The sequence below is a fragment of the Oncorhynchus masou genome, chromosome 5, assembly GCF_036934945.1.
Source record: "Oncorhynchus masou masou isolate Uvic2021 chromosome 5, UVic_Omas_1.1, whole genome shotgun sequence".
Classification (NCBI taxonomy): Eukaryota; Metazoa; Chordata; class Actinopteri; order Salmoniformes; family Salmonidae; genus Oncorhynchus; species Oncorhynchus masou.
The window spans coordinates 80935554-80961579 of record NC_088216.1 but is presented as its reverse complement, the minus strand read 5'-3'; the positions used below and the strand labels follow the sequence as shown (position 1 = coordinate 80961579).

The 26026-nt window shown below is 44.0% G+C and overlaps 2 protein-coding genes across 6 annotated transcripts; one reads left to right on the top strand and one right to left on the bottom strand.

The window, feature by feature from the left end:
* Window positions 1-841: 841 nt before the first annotated feature.
* LOC135540360 (zinc finger protein 250-like) lies at window positions 842-13677 on the bottom strand. Of its 5 annotated transcripts, XM_064966965.1 has the most exons (4): window positions 12746-13677; window positions 11731-12363; window positions 4704-5411; window positions 842-1247 (listed from the first exon to the last, which is right to left on the bottom strand). In XM_064966965.1, exons 1-4 carry the CDS (start codon window positions 13322-13324, stop codon window positions 1215-1217), a joined length of 1953 nt encoding a protein of 650 aa, XP_064823037.1. In that variant the 5' UTR covers window positions 13325-13677; the 3' UTR covers window positions 842-1214. The 5 variants fall into 5 exon arrangements, 4 of the variants coding, with proteins under 4 accessions (XP_064823037.1, XP_064823034.1, XP_064823035.1 ...); XM_064966962.1 differs by lacking the exon at window positions 842-1247 and having other exon boundaries at window positions 3228-5411; XM_064966963.1 differs by lacking the exon at window positions 842-1247 and having other exon boundaries at window positions 3228-5408.
* A 1853-nt stretch (window positions 13678-15530) lies between these two features.
* Window positions 15531-24613, top strand: ccdc66 (coiled-coil domain containing 66). The gene is made up of 17 exons (XM_064966967.1): window positions 15531-15872; window positions 16128-16189; window positions 16307-16332; window positions 16446-16842; window positions 16978-17089; window positions 17201-17307; window positions 19269-19399; window positions 19492-19599; window positions 19734-19865; window positions 20026-20249; window positions 20339-20423; window positions 20627-20788; window positions 21036-21201; window positions 22866-22985; window positions 23159-23392; window positions 23469-23826; window positions 24400-24613. The coding sequence occupies exons 1-17, from the start codon at window positions 15862-15864 to the stop codon at window positions 24542-24544; spliced, it is 2580 nt and encodes an 859-aa protein (XP_064823039.1). The 5' UTR covers window positions 15531-15861; the 3' UTR covers window positions 24545-24613.
* The last annotated feature ends 1413 nt before the right edge of the window (window positions 24614-26026 follow it).

Genomic DNA, 26026 nt, shown 5'->3' with positions numbered 1-26026 from the left:
TGAGATTGTTTTGTATAGACTGGTGCAATTAACCAATGTGCACTTATCAGGGGTTGACTGAATTTGCTTTTGAGCCGAGCAAAAGCATCTTACCATGCAAGACCTGTCCAGCAATTAGAGCCAAAATATGATACAAGTTAGAGGTTGAAGCCTGTAAAAGAAAACAGGCTGTTTTACATCTTTAATGTAGTTTATGATTTGAGACAACAATACAGGGAAGAAAGGGAGGAGAAATGATATACACCACAGGAGGGTGGTGGCACCTTAATTGGTGAGGACGGGCTCGTGGTAATGGCTGGAGGGAAATGTGGGGATTGGTATCAATGCCACTCCATTCACTCCGGTCCAGACTTATGAGCCGTTCTCCCTTCAGCCTCCACTGACATACACCTGAATGTAGGGGTTGGGGAGATGTGTCTTACAACTTTATTTATTTTTGCTGTCTTTTTCCCACATAACCATTTCCTCATCCCTCATTCCTCATCCCTAGCTATCTTAAGATGAATGCATTAACTGTAAGTCGCTCTGGCTAAGAGCGTCTTCTAAATGACTAAAATGTAAATATGAATGTAAATCCGTATACTGAATGCTATTTTTTTTTTGTCACACACCCTTGACATCTTTGTGTTTCCTCTGCATGTGTACTTTGAGGTTCGACCTCTGGTTGAAACAGTGACCACAGACATTACAGAGGTAGGGTCTCTCGCCGGTGTGTATTAGCTGGTGTGTTTTTAACTTGCTGGCGGTAAGGAAACACTTTCCACACAACGTACAGCAGTGGGGTTTTTCCTGCGTGTGAGCCATGCGTGTGTGCTGTTTCAAACGACTCATGTAACGGAAAGTCTTCCCACAGTCTTTACAAATAAACAATTTCTTTACAACCTGAATGACCAGAGGCGATATCTGATGAGATAAGACGACGGCTTGGTTCTGTGCGATTTGGAAGGGCTGTGCGGGTTGAGGCAGGAGAAGGGGTATGGGTAAGGAGGGTAAGGTCTTGGGCTGGATCTGGGGCAATGTTTTGGATGGGCCAAGATCATTGTCTTTGCTGCAACAGTGAGTGGTGGGTGTAGGCATCAATTCTGTTGTTCCAGTCTCTTGAAGCTGCTCTTCCCCCTGACTGGTCCTTGCTTCTTGCTTCTTGTCCTCAGTTTGTGAAACCTCCTTCCCCAGACTGGGGCTCGACTCCTGCTTCAGCTTTGGGGGAGCTACTGCTACAGAGACAGTGCGGGTGATCTGTCGTAGACCTGCAGTTATGGATGGTTGACAAAATAACATCTCAGACAGACCCCTTGTTGGTAAAACAATTCTATAGCGGACGTGCGTGCACTGCACATGTCACAACTCCCCCTAAACACAAGTACAGTTGCTAGTTCACACCCTAATATTCTCTTTTAGATAGAAATATGACTTACATTTCCAATAATGAAATGTGCATTATTAGGTCCTACAAACCTCGTTTAACGTTCACTTTTCTCGGTCTGTTAGCATTAAACTGCTTCCGTAGAAATTCATTCTCTCTCTTTACGTAAGTGATCTCTGCTTGGTATTCTGCAAACGTTTCTTCTAACATTTTATATATATCCTGTGCAGCAGACGTTAATCGTTCAGTGAGAAACAAACTTAGCAACTCCAATTTGGCCATTTTTTTGCGAAAAGAAACGCACACTAGCAGCCAGCTAACGTTAGCTAGTTGTTTACGATTGAAAGTCTTCTTCTACGGTTCAGGGCGCACCCAACAACAATCAAGTTGGCGCATTATCGCCACCTTCTGGGACAGCCGCGAAACAAAGCTAACAACAGCAAAGACAACAGTTTCTTTGAGACCAAGTCGACTATCTAAACTCAGCAAAAAAAAACATCCCTTTTTCATAACACTGTCTTTCAAGGATAATTCGTAAAAATCCAAATAACTTCACACTGTTTCCCATGCTTGTTCAATGAACAATAAACAGTTAATGAACATGCGCCTGTGGAACGGTAGGCAATTAAGGTCACAGTTGTGAAAACTTAGGACACTAAAGAGGCCTTTCTACTGACTCTGAAAAACACCAAATAAAAGATGCCCAAGGGTCCCTGCTCAGCTGCGTGAACGTGCCTTAGGCATGCTGCAAGGAGGCATGAGGACTGCAGATGTGGCCAGGGCAATAAATTGCAATGTCCGTACTGTGATACGCCTAAGACAGCGCTACAGGGTGACAGGACGGACAGCTGATCGTCCTCGCATTGGCAGACCATGTGTAACATCTGGACATCCACACATCACGCCTGTGGGACAGGTACAGGACGGCAACAACTGCCCGAGTTACACCAGGAACGCACAATCCCTCCATCAGTGCTCAGACTGTCCGCAATAGGCTGAGAGAGGCTGGACTGATGGCTTGTAGACCTGTTGTAAGGCAGGTCCTCACCAAACATCACCGGCAACAACATTGCCTATGGGCACAAACCCACCACCGCTAGACCAGACAGGACTGGCAAAAAGTGCTCTTCACTGACGAGTAGAGGTTTTGTCTCACCAGGGGTGATGGTCGGATTCGCATTTATCGTCGAAGGAATGAGTGTTACACCAATGTCTGTACTCTGGAGAGGGATAGATTTGGAGGTGGAGGGTCCGTCATGGTCTGGGGCAGTGTGTCACAGCATCATCGGACTGAGCTTGTTGTCATTGCAGGCAATCTCAACCCTGTGCGTTACAGTGAAGACATCCTCCTCCCTCATGTGGTACCCTTCCTGCAGGCTCATCCTGACATGACCCTCCAGCATGACAATGCCACCAGCCACACTGCCCATTCTGTGCGTGATTTCCTGCAAGACAGGAATGTCAGTGTTCTGCCATGGCCAACGAAGAGCCCAGATCTCAATCCCATTGAGCATGTCTGGGACCTGTTGGATCGGAGGGTGTGGGCTAGGGCCATTCCCCCCAGAAATGTCCAGGAACTTGCCTTAGTGGAAGAGTGGGGTAACATCTCACAGCAAGAACTGGCAAATATGGTGCAGTACACGAGGAAGAGATGTAAAGGAAGAGAAGAGATCACCGTGCTTCTACACCTGCATTGCTTGCTGTTTGGGGTTTTAGGCTGGGTTTCTGTACAGCACTTTGAGATATCAGCTGATGTACGAAGGGCTATATAAATAAATTTGATTTTGATTTGATGTACTACAGTACTTAATGCAGCTGGTGGCCACATCTGATACTGACTGTTACTTTTTATTTTGACCCCCCCCCCCCCTCTCTTTGTTCAGGTACACATGATTCCATTCCTGTTAGTCACATGTCTGTGGAACATGTTCAGTTTATGTCTCAGTTGTTGAATCTTATGTTCAATCAAATATTTACAAGTTAAGTTTGCTGAAAATAAACGCAGTTAACCGTGAGAGGACATTTCTTTTTTTTGCTGAGTTTAGTATGCGCCCTATATGATCTCAATAAAATGCCTTTAGAAAAAAAACATTCAGTTCTCATACATCTTAAGGTTTAACCAACAGTAAGACTACATGGAAGAGGAGCTAAACCTATTTAGTGAATATGCATTCTCATTATTATGAGAAGTGTGTCCTTTCTGTGGTTGAAAAACAGTACAAAATATTTTATTGTGTTATCCTCTGGCAACTACAATACTTTTTAACCAAAACATAAAGAAATGAATCCATCTGTAACTGTGAGACTAACATATTTTAGGGACCAGTCGGCAGTCTCATAACAATTTGGGACAGACAAGTTGACCACATGCTGTCGATTCCTCTTTGTGAAAATGACATAGACTGACTCTCCAACATTCCACAGTACAAGTTCATTAGCGATGTTTCAAACTGCTAATTCACAACGTATTTAAACAAGAGAAGTGACTTTAGAGGCATGTCTTTGTCTTCTAAAACATGTCAGAACAGGCCACTTTTACAACTTCTAAGGCATGTTGTGGGTTCTCCCTTTAGTAAATGTTCATGTGTGTTGTATGGTGTCTCTCCATTGGACCAGCATTTTAGAGATCCTACTCCGACAAAGCCTTTTCTGCACTCTCTGGACTCTGTGGTGCGTGAGCCATTTTGTGAGTTTTCATGTGAGTCTTGCGGGATGAGGACTGACTGAAGCATCTGCCACAGACGTTGCAGCGATACGGTTTCTCTCCAGTGTGAGTTAGTAGGTGACATTTTAAAGCACCTAACAATCTAAAGCATTTTCCACACTCTCTGCACTTATACGGTTTCTCTCCTGTGTGAGTCCTCATGTGCCCTTTAAGAGTATTCTTCTCCCTGAAGCACATGCCACAATCTTCACACTGAAACGGTTTCTCTCCAGTGTGAGTTAACTGGTGGAGTTTAACTTGTCTTTCTCCTGAGAAGCCTTTTCTGCACAAATGGCATTTATATGGCTTATCTCGTCCTTCTATGTGAAAGGACGTATGATGCTCTTTAAGGGCCTTGCCATGTCTGAAGGTTTTGCCACACACTTCGCACAGATGTGGCTTCTCCACATAGTGATAAATACTTATATGATATCTCAGCTCAGAATTCTTAGGGAAACATTTGCCACAAATATGACAAAAAGTTTTCATTAGACTGTGAGTTTGCAGGTGAACCGCCATGTTCTCTGCAGCCCCAAGGACCTTCCCACACAAACCACACAAACGGTTTTGCTCCGCTAAGTGCATCTGAACATGTCTTATCAAATGACGCGTGAAGTCAAATGATTGCCCACAAACCTGGCAAGAACAAGGAACGTTGTAGTTGTGCAACGTAGTGCTTTCCACACCTTTGACTTCCTCACTTTGAGCTGCAGGGCTTTGCACATAGGGAAGTGTAAATATCATCAGGGGGGCATTCTGTTTAGACAACACAACAGTTTGGTTCTGTGCTGTTTGGAAGGGTTGGGCCAGGAGAAAGGTTGTGGGGAAGGGCTGAGGCTTGGGCTGGGCCTGATGTTGGGCCTGAGGCTGGGCCTGATGTTGGGCCTGAGGCTGGGGCTGGCCCTGAGGTTGGGCCTGAGGCTGGGGCTGGGCTTGATGTTGGGGATGAGGCTGGGCCTGATGTTGGGGCTGAGGCTGGGCCTGATGTTGGGGCTGAGGCTGGGCCTGATGTTGGGGCTGAGGCTGGGCTTGATGTTGGGGCTGAGGCTGGGCCTGATGTTGGGGCTGAGGCTGGGCCTGATGTTGGGGCTGAGGCTGGGCCTGATGTTGGGGCTGAGGCTGGGGTTTGGGCAGAGGTTTGGGCTTGGCCTGGCATTTGGATGGGCCCTGACCATGGTTTTTGCTCCGAAAGAGAGGAGTGCATGTGACTGTTGTGGACTCTGTCGTTCCAGAGTCTGGAAGCTGCTCTTCCCCCAGACTGGTCCTTGGTTCCTGCTGCTTCTCAGTCGCTGTGGGCTCTGGGTCCTCCTGCTTCTCAGTCGCTGTGGGCTCTGTGTCCTCCTGCTCCATTAAGGCAAGGGTAAGAAAATCATTACTCAATAAATATTGCAATATTTTTTTACATCTATAACTCTGACAGAACTTCCCTCTGCTCTGCCATGAAATGACTGAATAAAAACCACCATGTCCCACAAAGGGATGAGCACATTGGGGATAAAATGTATATCACAACCAGGACACAACCTACCGTTCCTTCTGAAAGTATTCACACCCCTTGACTTCTCCACATTTTGTTGCATTACAGATGGAATTTAAAAGTGATCAAATTGAGATTTTTCATCACTGGCCTACACACAATACCCCATAATATCAAAGTGGAATTATGTTTTTTTAAACATTTTTTTTTACAAATCAATTAAAAATTAAAAAGCTGAACTGTCTTTTGAGTCAATAACTATTCAACCCCTTTGTTTTGGCAAACCTAAAGTGCAGGAGTAAGAATTTAAGTCACATAAGTTACATGGACTCACTGTGTGCAATAATGTTTAACATGGTTTTTGAATGACTACCTCATCCCTGTTCCCCACACATACAATTATCTATAAAAAGGTCCCTCAGTCGAGCAGTAGATTAAAACAGACTCAACCACAAAGAGGTTTTACAATGCCTGGCAAAGAGCACCCATTGGTAGATGGGTAGAAATCCATTTGAGCATGGTAAAGTTATTAATTACCAGTTGCATGGTGCATCAATACACCGTCATTAAAGATACAGGTGTCCTTCCTTAACTCAAGTTGCCGGAGAGAAAGGAAACTGCTCAAGGGTTTCACAAAGCCAATGGTTACTTTAAAACAGTTAATTTAATGGCCATGACAGGATTTTTTTTTTTAAAAGAGGATGGATCAACAACATAGTTACTCCACAATACTAACCTAATTAAGGCTGACCCCAATTAGTCAACTGGTCAATATGCTGTTGGTCAAGAAGCAATACAATAACATAACATAACATACATACTGGAAGTTTACATACACTGAGGTTGGAGTCATTAAAACTCGTTTTTCAACCACTCCACAAATGTCTTGTTAACAAACTAAAATTTTGGCAAGTTTGTTAGGACATCTACTTTGCATGACAAGTCATTTTTCCAAAAAAACGTTTACAGACAGATTAATTCCAGTGGGTCAGAAGTTTACATACACTAAGTTGACTGTGCCTTTAAACAGCTTGGGAAATTCCAGAAATTGTCATGGCTTTAGAAGCTTCTGATAGGCTAATTGACATCACTTGAGTCAAATGGAGGTGAACCTGTGAATGAAACTCAGTGCCTCCTTGCTTGACATCATGGGAAAATCAAAAGAAATCAGCCAAGACCTTGTAGACCTCCACAAGCCTGGTTCATCCTTGGGAGCAATTTCCAAACGCTTGAAGGTACCACATTCATCTGTACAAACAATGGTACGCAAGTATAAACACCATGGGACCACGCAGCCGTCATAGCGCTCAGGAAGGATATGCGTTCTGTCTCCTAGAGATGAACGTACTTTGATGCGAAAAGCGCAAATCAATCCCAGAACAACAGCAAAGGACCTTGTGAAGATCCTGGAGGAAACCGGTACAAAAGTCCTACAAGTCCTACATCGACATAACCTGAAAGGACGCTCAGCAAGGAAGAAGTCACTGCTCCAAAACCTCCATAAAAAAAGCCAGACTACGGTTTGCAACTGCACATGGGGACAAAGATCGTACTTTTTGGAGAAATGTCCTCTGGTCTGATGAAACAAATATTGAACTGTTTGGCCATAATGACCATCGTTATGTTTGGAGGAAAAAGGGGGAGGCTTGCAAGCTGAAGAACGCCATCCCAACCCTGAAGTATGGGGGGGGGTGGCAGCATCATGTTGTGGGGGTGCTTTGCTGCAGGAGGGACTGGTGCACTTCACAAAATAGATGGCATTATGAGGAAGTAAAATTATGTGGATGTACTGAAGCAACATCTCAGCTTGGTCGCAAATGAGTCTTCAAAATGGACAATGACCCCAAGCATACTTCCAAAGTTGTGGCAAAATGGCTTAAGGACAACAAAGTCAAGGTATTGGAGTGGCCATCACAAAGCCCTGACCTCAATCCTATAGAACAGTTGTGGGCATACCTGAAAAAGCGTGCGTGAGAAAGGAGACCTACAAACCTGACTCGGTTACATCTGTTCTGTCGGGAGGAATGGGCCCAAATTATGGGCCCAATTTATTGTGGAAAGCTTGTGGAAGGCTACCCGAAACATTTGACCCAAGTTACAATTTAAAAGCAATGCTACCAGCTACTGGGAATTTTTACCAGGCTTAAATGTCAGGAATGGTGAAAAACTGAGTTTGTGTGTGTCTGCCTTCGGAAAGTATTCAGACCGCTTAACTTTTTCCACATAAAATTTATTTGAGTTATTTTCCCCTCAATCTACACACAATACCCCATAAAGACAAGCAAAAACAGGTAGACATTTTTGCTAAATTTGTCAAAAAATAAATGAAATATCACTTTTACGGTTCAGACCCTTTACTCAATACTTTGTTGAAGCACCTTTGGCAGCGATTTCAGCCTAGAGTCTTTTTCGGTATGATGCTACAAGTTTGGCACACCTGTATTTGGGGAGTTTCTCCCATTCTTCTCTGCAGATCCTCTCAAGCTATGTCAGGTTGGATGGGGAGCGTTGCTGCACAGCTATTTTCAGGTCTCTCCAGAGATGTTCGACCGGGTTCAAGCCTGGGCTCTGGCTGGGTCACACAGGGACATACAGACACTTGTTCTGAAGCCACTCCTGCGTTGTCTTGGCTGTGTGCTTACGGCCGTTGTCCTGTTGACAGGTGAACCTTCGCCCCAGTCTGAGGTACTGAGCGCTCTGGAGCAGGTTTTCATCAAGGATCTCTGTACTTTACTCCGTTCATCTTTGCCTCGACCCTGAATAGTCTCCCAGTCCCTGCCTCTGAAAAACATCCACAGAGCATGATGCTGCCACCACCATGCTTTACCATAGGGATGGTACCAGGTTTCCTCCAGACTTGATGCTTGGCATTCAGGCCAAAGAGTTCAAGCTTGGTTTCATCAGACCAGAGAATCTTGTTTCTCATGGTCTGAGAGTCCTTTAGGTGCCTTTTGGCAAACTCCAAGCAGGCTGTCATGTGCCTTTTACTGAGGAGTGGCTTCTGTCTGGCCACTCTACCATATAGGCCTGATTGGTGGTGTGCTGCAGAGATGGGAGAACATTCCAGAAGGACAACCATATCCACAGAGGAACTCCTGAGCTCTGTCAGCGTGACCATCGGGTTCTTGGTCACCTCCCTGACCAAGGCCCTTCTCCCCCTGATTGCTCAGTTTGGCCAGGTGGCCAGCTCTAGGAAGAGTATTGGTAGTTCCAAACTTCTTCCATTTAAGAATGATAGAGGCCACTGTGTTCTTGGGGACCTTCAATGCTGCAGACATTGTTTGGTACCCTTCCCCAAATATGTCCCTCGACACAATCCTGTGTTGGAGCTCAACAGACAACTCATTCGACCTCATGGCTTGGTATTTGCTCTGACATGCACTTTCAACTGTGCAACCTCACCTGAAGGATGATTCAATGGAAATAGGATGCACCTGAGCAAAATTTTGAGTCTCATAGCAAAGGATCTGATTACTTAAATAAGGTATCTGTTTTTGAAATATTTTTAATACATTTGCAAAATTGTATAAACCTCTCACTCGGTCATCATGAGGTAGTGTGTGTAGATTGCAGATTATTTTATTTATTAATCCATTTTAGAATAAGGCTGTAATGTAACAAAATATGGAAAAAGTCAAGGGGTCAGAATACTTCCCAAAGGCACTGTATATATGGCACACAAGACACCGGTCTTATCTTATCACCGCCCATCACAGTGGACTCATCCATTTCCGAGTCCGCGGGCATGGTACAGTCCGAGAAGTAGGACTGTGTCTGCACAATGCCCGTCTCTCGCTCTCTCCTGACAATGCTCAGCTCTCTCCTGAGCCTGTCTCTCGCTCTCCCTGACAATGCCTGCCTTTGGGAAGTATCTCTGACAATGCTGTCTCTCGCTCTCTCAATGCCTGACAATGCCCGTCTCTCGCTCTCTCCTGACAATGCCCGTCTCTCGCTGCTCTCCTGACAATGCCCGTCTCTCGCTCTCTCCTGACAATGCCTGTCGTCTCTCGCTCTCGCTCCTCCTGACAATGCCCGTCTCTCGCTCTCTCCTGACAATGCCCGTCTCTCGCTCTCTCCTGACAATGCCCGTCTCTCGCTCTCTCCTGACAATGCCCGTCTCTCGCTCTCTCCTGACAATGCCCGTCTCTCGCTCTCTCCTGACAATGCCCGTCTCTCGCTCTCTCCTGACAATGCCCGTCTCTCGCTCTCTCCTGACAATGCCCGCTCTCTCCTGACAATGCCCGTCTCTCGCTCTCTCCTGACAATGCCCTCTCGCTCTCTCCTGACAATGCCTGTCTCTCCTGACAATGCCCGTCTCTCGCTCTCCTGACAATGCCCGTCTCTCGCTCTCTCCTGACAATGCACGTCTCTCGCTCTCTCCTGACAATGCCCGTCTCTCGCTCTCTCCTGACAATGCATGTCTCTCGCTCTCTCCTGACAATGCATGTCTCTCGCTCTCTCCTGACAATGCCTGTCTCTCGCTCTCTCCTGACAATGCCTGTCTCTCGCTCTCTCCTGACAATGCCTGTCTCTCGCTCTCTCCTGACAATGCCTGTCTCTCGCTCTCTCCTGACAATTTGTGCACATTCTTTGTTTCATAACTTCATTGTGAATTGTTTGCATTTGATTGTTAGTGTCTTTTCTTTTTACAGTAGTACATTTACCGTTAATTCCTAATCTACAAATGTTTGGTTACGGTAATGTCTGTTAATGCATTCAATACATTATTATTCCAGTTTTTTACCGTTCTCATTGCACAACTTAGGCTACACTTGTGAGAAACAACTTTTGGTTTACTTTATTCCATTTACGAGTTGTCAATTTAGTAATTGTCTTTTCTTTGGAGCGCTCCTATCAATGTTGAGTAAGGACGCGCACCTGATTACACATAGAAGTAGGACCTACAGATTTTTCTACAGTTCTATTGGTTTTCATATCAACTTTCTTTTGTTGTCCATAAGCCAAAATCCTAGTCATATTAGTAACCCATTCTAGTTGTTGCTATTAGATTCCCCCTCTTTCTAAATTTAAGATTTTCATAATTTCATCTCTGGAGCATATGGAACGGCTCACATCAGGTGAACTGTTTTCCCGCAAAATTGTATTTTGGCAAAAATGTTTGAAAATTAAGTTAATAGTTGCTTCATTACTGCAGTTGCATGTTCAATAACAAGCTATAGGCTTGCTATTATTATGTTTTCATTAAGCTCTTAATGAAAAATGTCCGTTCCTCGTATGCATGCACAGTATTTTCTGTTGGTCATGTCAGTGTATGGAATTTATTTGACCGTTTGTTGACCGGTTAATGAGGGTCGGGTTAGTCGGCAGCAAAATCTACATCTCTAGTACAAAATGTTATGTTTAGGACAAAACTAATACGTCACATTACAGAGTACCACTCTATATTTTCAAGTATAGTGGTGGCTGCATCATGTTATGAGTTTTTCAGGATAAAAAATACATAATGGAGCTAAGCACAGGCAAAATCCTAGAGGAAAACCTGTTTAGTCTACTTTTCACCAGACACTGGGAGATTAATTCACCTTTCAGCAGGACAGTATTTGAAAACGTAAGGCCAAATTTACACTGGAGTTGCTTACTAAGAAGACAGTAAATCTTCCTGAGTGGCAGAGTTACAGTTTTGACTTAAATCTGCTTGAAGATCTATGGCAAGTCCTGAAAATGGTTGTTCAGCAATGATCAACAAACCATTTGACAGAGCTTGAAGAATTTTGAAAATAATAAATGGGCAAATGTTGCACTTTCCCGGTGTGAAAAGGTGATTCTAACATGTATTGACTAAGGGGTTGGATCCCTCTCTAATCAAGAAATGGTTTAATTTTTCACAAAATGTTTTACAAATGTTAGAAGTTCTCTTCTACTTTGACATTGGAGTATTTTGTGTAGATCATTGACAAAAATGACATTTAAATCAATCCCACTTTGTAGCAACAAAATCTGGAAAAAGTCAAGGTGTGAACACCTTCTGGAGACACTGTATAATCAAAAGCGAGGTTGGGGGCAATTCCTTGTAGATTCAGAAAGTAAATCAAATTGCAATTTCAATTGTTCAACCTAGAAAAGCACTGAAGACAATTGGAATTTCAGTCTAGGCCTAGTTCCCGAATTGACTGAAATTTAATTGGAATTGACTCCAACGATGAGAGAAACAAATATTACACACACCTGTCTGTCAGTATTTTCTGTGGATCTTCTTGGCGCTACTGAGTCGTAGTTGTGGTCTTCACCTGCAGAGGGAGTCCTGGTTACTCCTTCAGATGCCCTCACTCTTCTCAACAGATGAAGCATGCTTTGCTTTGTAACACAGACACCAAGTCTGGCAAACCTATTGAAGCACTTTTTCTTCTGAGCCTGGTGCATGATAAGCGAGTTCCGATACATGGGTGCACTCATCCTGCCGCAACGTACCTTGAGAAGAGTGGCTCCAGCCATGCCTATGGCGAAGTTCTTTCTCTGTGTACGTTCTTTGGTCAGGGCAGAAACCCATGTAGATGTGCTCGCGGACTCCAGAAACCTAAGGAACGTGGGTGCGGTTGTCTTCCATTCAGTAAAAACAGTGTCCCATCTGAAGGCTTCCAGAGAAGATGGACTGGTCTGTCTAAGTATGGAGTTGAATGGAACACTAGTGAGCTCTTTGCATTCTTTGACAACTTGGTTCAAAACCTCTTTAGTAACAAGGGGAGCCAAATCAGGAATTTCCATTATTGCCTTTGCTGCGCTGAAGAATTGTCCATTCAACATGTTATCCACAAGTTTTTCCATGGGTCCAGTAAGGATGTATTTAGTTGGCACACTCACCTAAAATTAGAAGGGGGAAATGTCAATACCAATCAATAAATGTTTTAAACTTTTAGTGGCCCAGCAAGCATTTTCACCTGATACTTGCGACCAAACTATCAAAATGCAGTTATTTGCAATGGAAGGAGGAGAGAAGACTGAACGATTTGACGGTTGAATAAAGTTCAACTTTATAGGTTATAAATGATCACAGCATTGCTGTCAAATAGGATCATGGCACTACTGTGGCGCCATTGGAGGGGTGCAGGACTTCAGAAACGAAGGTACACTAGCGACCTTGAACACCTACCTAGAAACTTCCAAGATGTTTCGAACCTTTAACACTACCCCCCGACTTCTCTCCAACATACAGCAGGTATTAAAGGTGACAACACGTGTTTACCTGGCTTAACTTCGAAGAAGCAGCATCATCGCCAGACTGTGGATCCTGCTCCATATCTTCTTCCAGGTATACTGAGATTTCTGCAGGCTCAGGTTTGATGTTATCGTTGTTGGGATGTGGCGTGGCTTCTTCGCCTGTGTACTCGCTCTTTGGCACAACTACTAACGTTACGGTCAAATCTCGCGGGGTAACCTTACACGCGTCTGTCATTCTCTCGTGGGGAAAGGGGGTGATACTAATCTCACCTTGTTGGGCGTCCCGAGTTCGCCATGCAAGAGAGTGACTTTCCCTCTGCTTCTGAGCACTTTCTCGAAATATACTGCCAATTTTCTCCACATCGCAAAAGCTTTTGTAGTACCGTTTGAGAAGTTTACGACACGTTTCGCAAATGATCTGTGGTAAGGCATCGTCCTGAGAAATTGGTCCAGTGAGGTCCTCCAATGCTGTGGTGTAGTCAAATGGTTTCAAACATTGACCTTCGAACTGACTGAATAGATTGTGCACGTATATTCTATTGGAAATGTTTTCCCCACAAGCACGACATACACCGACACGACAGGTTCTCTTTGGTCTCACCATGCTTGCTAATATTAGCACGTATTAGCGTCACAGAACAGTATATTTGCTAGCATGGTCCAGAAGGTTTTTTTTCCCCCATTTGTTGTTACATTTTCATGTGTCATCCGAATTAGTCCCCTCCTCATTCGTGTGATTGGGAAACAAAAATGTACACGTTACTCAGTGTGCTCGTTTCACCATGGTACAGCAACGAAAGCAGAGTTTGCAGTTGTTACTAGATAGAATGCAGCTACGGACGGAAGTTACTTTTTGTAGCAGGTTATGATAGAATTTTAGCTAACCCTTTCCCTAACCCAATTTTCCTAAACTGCTACGTTCATTCACTTAGGAGAACATACGTAGCAGGTTATGATAATAATTGTGGCAGGTTAATATTAGGTAAAATGCAACAACAACAAAAAATACGTTTGAAGTAAATTTGACAAAAGCTGGATCCCATCTAGACATTACCCACTTTTGTCTATCGCTACGACCGGAAGGGACATTTTGTAGCATTTTCGCGAACCTAATTATCCCAACCGGCTACGCGAATGAACCAAATATGATACGGAAGTTCTCCTAACTTGCTACGAAAAAGTAATTTATGTCTGTAGCTGTATGTGTACACCATCGAGATTCCTTAAAAAAAACATGGCACTTCCGGAAGTGACTTTACCTAGTAGGTTATGAGCGTTTACACAGCAGGTTAGGATAAGTAATGTAGCATGCTATGCGAATTAGGTTAAAGTTAGCGAAAATACTTCCTTAACCTGCTACGAAAAGTCATTTCCAGTCGTAGCTGTATCCAAAGTGGGTTTTCACATTTTAGCTAAACCTAAACCTAATTATCATATTCTGCCACATTTATTCTCCTAATTTGCTGCATACATTCTAAACCTGATAGGAAAAGTAAATTCTGACAAAAACCGAATCCCTGCTAGCCATAACTGTCGAAGTGACGTGTTTTTTTGTAGGGAGTCCCGTCAGATTATCTATTATATTGGCATGGTAGCCGAGTGACCGCCAAAGAAAATGATATACACGTCCTCAATGCAGGCAATATCGAGCGGGACTATTCTAATGTTAATTTATGTTTAAACTAATAGCACACAGCCCAGACACCAATGCATACCCCCGTAAAACATGCCACCAGAGGGTCACAATCCCCAAGACAAGGACAGTCTATGGGAGTTGCACAGAACTACATAGAGCCATGACTACATGGGACTCTATTCCACATCAGGTAACTAATACAAGCAGTAGAATCAGATTAAAAAACAGATAGAAATACACTTTATGGAACAGCAGGGACTGTGAAGCAACACAAACATTGGTGCATACACACACATGTTAACATACGCACTATACACACATACAAATGTATGTTGTGTTGTAGATATGTGGTAGTGGAGTAGGCGCCAGAGAGCACACACTTGGTGTGTTGTGACATATGTTATGAATGCACTGTAATGTTTTTATAATTGTAATTGCCTTAATTTTTCCGGACACCAGATATGCACGTGAACATGTTATGTCACGTGCACAAGCACAGTGAAATGCCTTTCTTGCAAGCTCCAAACGCAATAATGCAATATTCACCTAGCACTAAAAATAACACAAGGTAGAACAAAAACATGATGAATAGAAATAAGAACACAAAAAAGTAAGAAGCTATAAACCGGGTCAGTTCCAATTCCATATTTACAATTGGAGTGATAGAGGTAGTTATGTATTTTTGTATTTAAAAAAAATGTAACTAGGCTAGTCAGTTAAGAACTAATTCTTATTTACAATGACGGCCTACTGGGGAACAGTGGGTTAACTGCCTTGTTCAGGGGCAGAACGGAATATATATTTTACCTATAAGGTTACAAGGCATCAGGATATTTGATAAACAGCGTAGCAGCGGCGTAAATTATGATTGTATACGAGTGTGTTTGCGTGTGTGTGTGTGTCGAGTCAATATGAAGATGTTTGCATGTTATGTGTGTGTTTGGAGTGTCAGTGGAGTCATGTGAGTGAGCATCTTTATATATAACATATTTGTAACAGCCTAAATATTACGAAACGTCAACCCGATCAAATAAGCCTAATGTAATAAGACACTATCTCACAGACCATACAATCTTAAAAAAAAAAATCTAATTCGGACATATTTTGGGCGGGGTAAATCTTCTCGCTTCGCCTCTTCCTCCCTTGTCCCGTATACCATCTAGTCAAATCCCGAGTTTAAGCACAGGGGTTTACCACCGTAATGTCGGAAACGTAAAGTTAACCTATTTAGCAAGACGTATTCTGATTCGCTGCTCAATACAAACCTGTGAGTGATAAGCCAATCATTTATGTTCTCATTGGTCGTTGACAGCAACCAACATACACAATCAGAGATATTAGAAAAGGATCTCTGACACAATAAACATATCGAGAGGTATCAATGTTTAGCTAGGAGTTTGGGGAAACTGGACAATTATTACCGAGCAATGGTTAGCAAAGTTATTTGGTGAGAAACACGATTTATGTATATCGTTCAGCCAGTTCAATGACAACTGTCAGCTAAAATGAATCTGGGGTGAGTAATGATTTTTCCTTTCACCAGTCGTGTTTAAAGTTAGCTAACGAGCTTTGCAGTTGGTGACGTTAGCTAACGAGCTGTGCAGTTGGTGACGTTAGCTAGATAGTTAGTTGAAGCTTGTCAACCAGCCATCAAAGTTTGGAAAGATAATGTGGCTAGCATAAAACTGTAATGTTAGATCTATATCTGCCTTATGTAGCAACATACCTAACGTTAGATCTATAGCTATTACCTTTTTGTTTTGGTGAACAGGGATGGTCTGATGTTCGAAGTTGAAAATGGAAAGCCCAGGCTAATTCTAACCAATCATCATGGTAGGTATCATACCGTTCAGTTAAACTTTAAGTTATCATTATACATTACCATATACTTCAAAGGAATCCAAGCCGATTTTAACTTGAGTTGTCATTTATGTTTTGCCATGATTGTAGGTGTTGATACGAAGAATCCAAATAAGGTAAGATAGATAGCAGAAAACTAACAACTGTTACTTTTTGCACTTATGGTAATAAATGCATGAACTGTAACTATCCTTGTCGTTTTACTTTCCTTTTTATGATTTAATATTAGATACTCTCTCGAACCAGACCACAAAATGCTCTCAACTCAAAGAAGTTTCCCGAACCAGTATCTGAGGAGCCTCTGAGAGTACAGAGGAAACGTGCAGAGAGGAGGAAGGCAGTCCCTATTACACACACCGTGCCAGTCAAGAATGACACTCCAATGGTTGCATCCAATCATACAAAACCAAAGGCCAAGGGCAGCACTGACCACAATACCAAAGCCTTGGCCAAAGTGTCTTCAGCTAAAGGACATGGGCAGATAGCCACCGATAGACCTCCAAAGTCCACTGTGAAGGACAGCTTGGTCTGTTTGACCAATGAGCAGCTCCAACAGATCCTCAGCACAATCAACAACTCAACCATTCGCTCACAGGATCCAGATGTACACAGCCAGCCTCAAACAGGTTAGAGTGAGACGTTTACAATAATCCCAATTCAAGTGCAAATGGCTCTCTGTTAAATAAACCTGATGATGAAATTGAAGATGTACCACTACCATCTATGATGCATGTAGCTAACAGAGTTTGCATTTTCTCAAGGAAATGACGGGAACTCTAAAGAGGATTGCCTGTTGAATGGAACGGGGAGAAAAGGAAGTGCTGCACATGTTAGTGGGAATGGAAACTCACAGGAAAAAAGCGAGGATGAAAGGTAATATACTAGGAGCACATTGTAGCCTATTTGACCACTTGAGAGACACCTCTAAAATGTGAAATTTCAATTATGTTATGTATTTAGCATACTTTCTTTTCTACTGGACAGGTGGGCGATTTGTGGTCAACCATCTGGCCTGTTCAGTTCTCTGGGAGAAAGAGAGCTGGACAAAGAAGCACTGGAGGCCAAGAGGACACAATGGAGGAAAGAACTAGGTACAAACTAGTGTAACTGGATCAATTTCACCCATCACATCAGGATATTATTTTTGACAATATAGCGTATCGTTTTGACTATCGCAATATTATTTGAGCTAGTTGGCTGTACCTGCACCAAAAAATACATGCACTAAGTATTTTTCCTTCATAGCTTGTTCTCCATCTTTTTAAATATGGAACCAATTTTGTTTTCAGCACTTTTATTTGCATAACTTGGGCTTCCAAGTGGCACCACCGTCCAAGGCACTGTATCACAGTGCAACAGTCCCTGGTTCGAATCCAGGCTCTATCACATCCGGCTGTGATTGGGAGTCCCATAGGACGGCGCACAATTGGCCCAGCATCGTCTGGGTTTGACTGGAGTAGGCCGTCATTGTAAATAAGAATTTGGTCTTAACTGACTTGCCTAGTTAAAGGTTCAATTAATTTTTATTTTATTTTTTTAAATTAAATTGTTTTCGCATGGCTCTTATCCCTCTGCAGCAGACCTATGGTGAGCAATATGTTTGGAACATCGAATTTCTATATATATATATATATATATATATATATATACTGAACAAAAATATAAATGCATCATGTGTTGGTTCCATTTTTCATGAGCTGAAATAAAAGATACCAGAACATTTCCATACGCACGAAAAACCTTTCTCTCAAATTTTGTGCACAAATTTGTTTACATCCCTTTTAGTGAGCATTTCTCCTTTTCCAAGATAATCCATCCACCTGGCCAGTTGTGGCATATCGAGAAGCTGATTAAACGGCATGATCATTACACAATGCACCTTGTGCTGGGGACAATAAAAGGCCACTCTAAAATGTGCAGTTTTGTCACAGAACACAGTGCCACAGATGTTTAAGTTTTGAGGGGGTGTGCAATTGTCATGTTGGGCATAGGGAATATCCACCGGGCTGTTGCCAGAGAATTGACTGTTAATTTCTCTACCAAAAGCCACCTACAAAATTGTTTTAGAGAATGTGGCAGTACATCCAACTGGCCCCACAACCGCAGACCATGTGGTATCACTCCAGGCCCCACAGACCATGTGGTATCACTCCGGGCCCCACAGACCATGTGGTCACTCACAGACCATGTGGTATCACTCCGGGCCCCACAGACCATGTGGTATCACTCCGGGCCCCACAGACCATGTGGTATCACTCCGGGCCCCACAGACCATGTGGTATCACTCCGGGCCCCACAGACCATGTGCCCCACAGACCATGTGGTATCACTCCGGGCCCCACAGACCATGTGGTATCACTCCGGGCCCCACAGACCATGTGGACCTCCACATCTGGCTTCTTCACCTGCGGGATCGTCGGAGGGGCTGAGGAGTATTTATTACTGTAAAAAGCAATTTTGTGGGGAAAAACTCATTCAGATTGACTGGGCCTGGCTCCCAAGTGGGTGGACCTGGCTCTCACACGAGTGGGCCTATGCCCACCCATGACTGTGCCCCTGCCCAGTCATAGATTAGGGCCTAATGAATTTATTTAAATTGACGGATTTCCGTCTATGAAGTGTAACTCAGTAAAATCTTTGAAGTTGTTTCATGTTGCCTTTATATTTTTATTCAGTTTAGAATCATGAGAATCACAACACTTATCATGTTGGCACCTAAGTATTGTGATCTAGTATTGTACAGTACCACAGCACACAATACAGCAAGGGGCTGGTTTCACTTTCAGTACAGCATTTTTTAAAACAATTCGTAACATATCATACGAGTTACACATTATTTCACATATCATACGAAATGGATGAGGTAGTGCACCATTTTCTGGGACCCATTTTGGCTCCTGAGCATTACTTTTAAACTGCTGGCTTACATTATACAAGACCTCTGGAGCATCAATTTAATTGATTGATTGGTGCTGTCTGAGTATTGTGGTGTGCTACAGCTTCTCAGACATTAATGAAGTGATTTGATTGGCTTGCTCTCTGTCTGATTAAGATGAACAGATGGCTCTGAAGAAACAGCAGAAAGACCTGAGCAGACCAGATGTCACGGCAGACCATGGCCCCAGGGGAAGGGTGACCATCACATCCAAACCTGGTCCCGGAGATGGTCACATACACACCAGGGTAGGCAATGGATTTTTTTTTCTGCAAAAAGTTTTCACTGTCAATGTCTAAGAAAACATGTTTGTTGACAAGCTTCTGTGGTCTCTGGCCAGATGCTAGGAGGACCCGGTCTGGAGGACACAGACACACTGTGCTCCACTCAGAGCTACAGCAGTCACAGAGACCTCCCTTCTGCCATCAGATCTGCCTTCGTAGTGGGGGTGGAGTACCATTCACTACCATAATGTACCAAACACACATTTACTATTCGAGTTACAGGGAACAGGCCATCTCAACTGAAGGTTACAACAGAGTGCTGTTGTAAAGCTGCTGTTTTTGTGGTTGTGATGTCCAGGAGGCCACCCCAGTAGAACATGCCTTCAGCGCTCAGAAGAAGGAGCATCATAGGAGGTGGCTGCAGGATCTGGACCGTCAGAGGGAGGAGGACAAGCTGCGACACCGGCAGGAGAAACAGTATCTCAGCCAAGTAACAGGATGTTTTAATTGTTTAGTTGAATCGGGTTTGTTAGAATCGGGTTTGTTAGTGCCAGGTTAGAATTAAAATGTTTACCCCTGTAGGTTCCCAGACTTGAAAACAATGCTCAATAGCGTGTTTCCACTAATCCACTTCCCTCCCTCCCTCCCAGGCTGAGGACCATGAGCGCTGGGCCATGCACTTTGACTCCCCCCAGATGAGAGTCCCTCTCCAGGCCCCCGTGGCTGCAGAGAGGGGCGAGTCAGAGCCCCTCAGTCAACAGAGGACCCATTTTGGAGCCCTGTCTGTGGCCTGGGACGGAGCCAGCACCTACGGAGGGGACAGTCTTGGGAGAGCCAGCGTCGACATCACTGGAGGATTCCCACAGAAGGCAAGGTGAGCCATCCAGTGCAAGAGTTTTCCCCTATCCATCTGATCTGGAACAATTATTCATTCTATTCTATGATGTATATTTCTTTGTTCAGCCATCTCCGTACCATGACGGCCCTACTGGACCCAGCCCAGATCGAGGAGAGAGAGAGGAAGAGAGTGAAACAGCTGGAGCATCAGGTATGAGTGGGATAACGGTAGAACACCAAATCCTTTAATCTGATGTATAATCTTACGCAATGTGCTATGATGGACCCCAGGAATATTATTTGATGTCATGGCGTCAGCTAATGGGGATTCTAATAAAATTCAAATTCTCTTGGCCATTGGGACTCTTAAGATGATTGACAGTGTTGTGGATTGGTTGTTCCATCCTGTTCCAGCGTGCCATCGAGGCTCAGGTGGAGGAGAGGAGGAGGCAACGAGAGGCAGAGGAGGCCGTTCGCCTGGCTGTGGAGCAGGAGGAGGAGAGGAGGGTGGCGCAGGAGAGAGAGCTGCTACAGAAACAGTACCAGCTCGACACTCAGAGAAAGAGGCACACAGAGGTCAGAGCACATGGATGTTACACTTCTGAACTTAGAGCTCGTTGGGGATCTCTGCCAGTATATCAGCTTTAATGAAAGAGATGACTAGCAATCACAAATTAAGTTCTTTTCATTTGTTTTCGAATTTGGAATTGTATTATAAGTTTTAGCCTACTCCTGTTGTTTGTCATGCCAAGCATGCATTATATTAACTGACAAGAGACTGTGTTTGTTGGGGTCTTTGTAACACTTGTGGTGGTCCTTGCAGGAGCAGCACAGTCGTAAGCAGGAGGAGCTTTACCTGAGTGTTCAGCGGGCCCAGGAGGAGGCCCTGAAGGACAAGCAGCAGCAGAGGATCAGAGAGCTGGCCAGGAAGGGACACGACGTCTCCAAGCTGCAACACTCTCTGGAGGGGGAACCTGTCTCCTCACGGGGTGATTACTGTTACAGGGTGTCCGCAGGGCCTTAAATTCTGAAACTCATTTATCTGATTCAAAGGCGTTAATAAGTATTAAAATGTCATTCCATTCAGGGCTTAAAAAATGCAACGTAGATGACTACAGTGTTTCCGTTGTATTGTGCCGCTGCTTAATTGTTACCACGCGGCGGAAAAAAATAAAACCACTATTTGGTCAACAGTATTATGCATTAACCTGCTTCCTGCAAGGAAAGTATCTGCCCTGTCCCTGTCTCGCTGCTGGCGCTCACTTCCTCTCCCCCTTTTACACACTGAGTGATGAGAGAGATGCGTTCTGATAAGTACAAGCATACTGACAGTTGAGCAACATTTCAAGATTTAATTGCAGGAAAAACAACTACCCTTTATGTTGTTAAAAAATAAGATAGTCTCAGCTATAATCTAAATAATTTCTCAAGTGTCAATATAGAGTTAATTACACCTTTTACAAACCGTGTGTAATTGAGATGATGTGGAGCAAGCCATTTAAGGTGAATAGCCCTACATCACCTGGCCTATCAATGGCATGTTTTTGTAGGACATTACATTTACTGTAAGGTCAATTGTATGGCTATCTAGAAACAATATCTTTAGTTAGCAATCTAGCAAATGTTTTGTGTCCCCACTTCCTTATGTGTTAAATGATGTAGCTATAAGCTTAGCCCAGGGCTCTCCAACCTGTTCCTGGAGATAGACTGTCCTGTAGGTTTCTGCTCCAACCTTAATCTAGCACACCTGATTGTAATAATTAGCTGGCTGTATCAGGTTAGTTACAACTGGGGTTGGATTGAAAACCTACAGGAGGGTAGCTCTCCAGGAACGGGTTTGGGAAACCCTGGCCTAGGACAATATGCACAAAAAACATGCAGTCAAATTGATCTCTAAAGAGAAAAACACATGACTATTCTGGATCCTATTTTGAAATGTTGCTCGTCAAAATATCTAACTTTCTCTGAACATGTTAGATGAAATGTCTAACTTCTTTCATGTCTTACTTGGGAAAAAGTCAGTCTTGAACCCTCACGCTTAGCCACCTTGCGTCAAAGTATAGCCATTTGATACCTAATTCACTGAATGAGGGAATTATTTTACTCAACTTTTTGGTTGTAGACTAATGTATGTTATAATGATGTGTTTTAGCAGTGTTGGATCAAAAGCCTGCCCACCCAGTGGCCTAGCTCTCCAGGGGAGTTGACCACATGTGCTTTATACAGTAACAGTGTTGTATATTTGACAAAGCTTTCTGGTTTCCTGGACAGGACTATAGCTTGTCCTGGACTAAACGTTTTCAACAGATTATCCATTGAACATGGTGTTCAGTACAGGAGTATCAGGGCCCGGGTAACCCTAAAAGCATTTATTTTTAAAATTCCCTGGCGTAGCCTAATGGTTAGAGCGTTGGACTAGTAACTGAAAGGTTGCAAGATCAAATCCCCAAGCTGACAAGGTTCAAATCTGTCATTTTGCCCCTGAACAACGCAGTTAACCCACTGTTCCTAGGCCGTCATTGAAAATAACAATTTGTTCTTAACTGACTTGCCTAGTTAAATAAAGGTAAAAAATAAAATAAAAATCTAACCCTGGGGTTCTACTTTTGGTATTTGATGAAAGCAAAGCAGGTTTTGACTGTTCTGTCTTTAGTCTTTAACACCAGCTCAGGACCATACCACTACCAGACAGGGACAGGAAGGGAGATGGACACCCTGAGAGAAGAGACTTGCAGCACCGCTTCCCTTAGGAAGGACATGGCAGTGAAGTCTGGTAACATACATTACACTATTCCTCCTAGCATGTTACAGTTTGGGTGTGGTTAACTGAATTAGTGTCATGTACCGTGTACTATACAGGCATGCATCTACTACTCACCAAATCTCTGTTGTAAATAGGCATTCTAAAATGCCTCCCTGTGTGGTGTTCTCTCTGTGTCTGCATAGAAGTGAACCCAGCAGTCAGGCCGGGCTGCACGTACACAGTGGAGGCTCTAGGTAATCGAAGCCAGGCAGTGCAAACCCCAGACATCCCTGTAGAGTACAGACCTCCTCCTCCCAACGCCAAGAGGTGCAGGCGGGAGGCCAGGCAGGAAGCACAGCTGGCTCAGAGGAACCCTCCTGGCCCCAGGGCGGGGAAGGAGAACGTTTGGCTGAACGACCTGGGAGTAGGAGAAGGTGGTGTGTATTGTTTTTTTACTATGTTTATAAGTGCGAAACTAATTTCCTCCTGGAGATTAATAAAGTACAATCTCAGGTGCAGGAGACCTGTACGAGGCCTTTGCCCGGACAGACCAAGGCCAGAGACACAGGGGAGGAGGTCGTAGGCCAGAGTGGAACACTCAGAGACCCAGTAAACCCTATGTCCCGGCATCAGAGCGCTACCCTGCAGGGCTACAACACACCAGGCAGGAGAGCCGCCTCCGCAGGCAGATGGAACTCATGACCATGATGGAGAGGAACACCATAACCCCTCACCCCCCTGACCCCGAACCTGACCTCAGGCCTGCTGACCCCTCGCCACCACAAGCCAACTACCCTGCTAGCACTGCACAGGGCAGGATAAAGAATGGCATCACAGGTGTGACACACGCCACGGCTGTTCACACTGGAAGGTGAGTAGAAGTAAAGGCAGTGGTGTTCCATCTGTAGCCTGATTAAATCAGACTGAACACCGTGTTTGAGGTGAAATCATTTTCAACATTCCGTCTGGTTAAACGAGGTCACCACATTCCGTCTGGTTAAACGAGGCTACCACATTCCGTCTAGTTAAACGAGGCTACCACATTCCGTCTGGTTAAACGAGGCTACCACATTCCGTCTAGTTAAACGAGGTCACCACATTCCGTCTGGTTAAACGAGGATACCACATTCCGTCTGGTTAAACGAGGTTACCACATTCCGTCTAGTTAAACGAGGCTACCACATTCCGTCTGGTTAAACGAGGCTACCACATTCCGTCTAGTTAAACGAGGTTACCACATTCCGTCTAGTTAAACGAGGTTACCACATTCCGTCTGGTTAAACGAGGTCACCACATTCCGTCTGGTTAAACGAGGATACCACATTCCGTCTGGTTAAACGAGGTCACCACATTCCGTCTGGTTAAACGAGGTTACCACATTCCGTCTGGTTAAACGAGGCTACCACATTGTCAGATGTAACAGCATGATGTCTTGCGCCTCCAGAGTGCCCCCCAGATCCCCTCCAGTTCCTGCTATCAAACACCGCCTTCAGAACCAGTCCCGTGGCTCCCGCCTCCCTACACAGGCCCATGGTTCGCTCCAGGACACAGACTGCTCCCCTCCTCCTCGGAGTACATCCCCTATCTGAGGACCGACGAGGTGTACCACATGGATCCCCGTGCCCCCATCTCCAGACCCTCCACACATCCACAGACACACACAGGTCAGAGGTCATTTTCACTGTTCTGAACCATGCTGAGGCTCTGCTCTCAACACCGTAACTTTGTCATGTTATTGTGGAGCCAAAGGCACATTTACAATAATGTAGAGTTATTGTGTATAGGGATCATCTCAGATTTATTCTGGGTATTGTCAGATATATTTTGTATATAGCGCTAGTTTCATATTCTGACAGATGGGGTCCAGTGCAGGCCCATTAGCCCTCCCCACCAGAAGGACCCTCTGCTCCACCCAGAGCTGCTTAGGAACACAGAGAGACAGCAGGCCATACTGAAGAGCCTTTCCAAGCTACGGCAGGTATCTGTAATTACATCTATGTGTCCATTACACACAGTCACATTCTCTACCCTTCTCCTCAGTGCGCTCTCGTTCACTCTAAAAGTAAAAAGACAGTCCACTCCTTTTTTAAAGCCACGAGGGGGACTAAATGAGTGTACACTTCAGGGAGATGAGTAGAGACTCTGAAAGTAGGCAGAGGAAAGAACTGTAGTTTCACTTCCTTCAGTCCTGCTCACAAGCACCGTGTTTGATTCCAGGGTTTGTTGCAGAAGCAGAAAGAGCTGGAGACAGGACTGAACCCTGTAATGATTGTTACTGAGGACCACCACTGACCTCAACACGTGACCCACAGCCTCACGTCTAAAGGCACATAGACCTAGTAAACACTCAGGTTGTACAACTGATGTAAAATTGACAAAGGTTTGTGATAGCATTGTTGTGTTGAATGTGCTGTATCACCACAGTGTGCACTAGGTCATTCTGAACTGGAACATACAGCACTTTAACATTTATGATTGAACCGACATCTTAGTTTGTGAAGAGTATTTAAATTTTAAGCAAATGTTGGCACTTTACTGACCACATGGGTTTGAAGAGTATTGTAGGTATTATATAGAATGTAATGGCCTGTGTGTGAGTGGCTATGATCGTAGTGTTGGTATTTGATCGCTTGATATGTAGTGGTGCTTTTGCAGCCATAGAATAGAGTACGACAGTATGAGTCATAATACCCATAAAGCCTAGCGGTCAAACAGGGAAATGGGTCCATAGGGATGTTAGAAACAGTACAAAAGGGCTGTGTTTCGTGTAGTCGTACCCTGGCGTGACGTTTTGATAATCATGTAAAAGTCTCGGACAAGGACTTTATCAATATATTCTCCTGTATTTACCCCCCAAAATGAAATGCTATTTAGCTGCCATAAGAGTACAAATGCCATGATGATCTGGACCAGACTGCCGAATTTAAGAATCTTTGGATTAACTGTTAGCAATGAATAAATTGGCTACATTTGGACTATTCTGTGAACTGTCTTGAATTGACAGTACCAGTTAGCAAAAGTGTGAGCTAGATGACGTGCAGGAGCTTAGGAATATATTAAATCACATGATA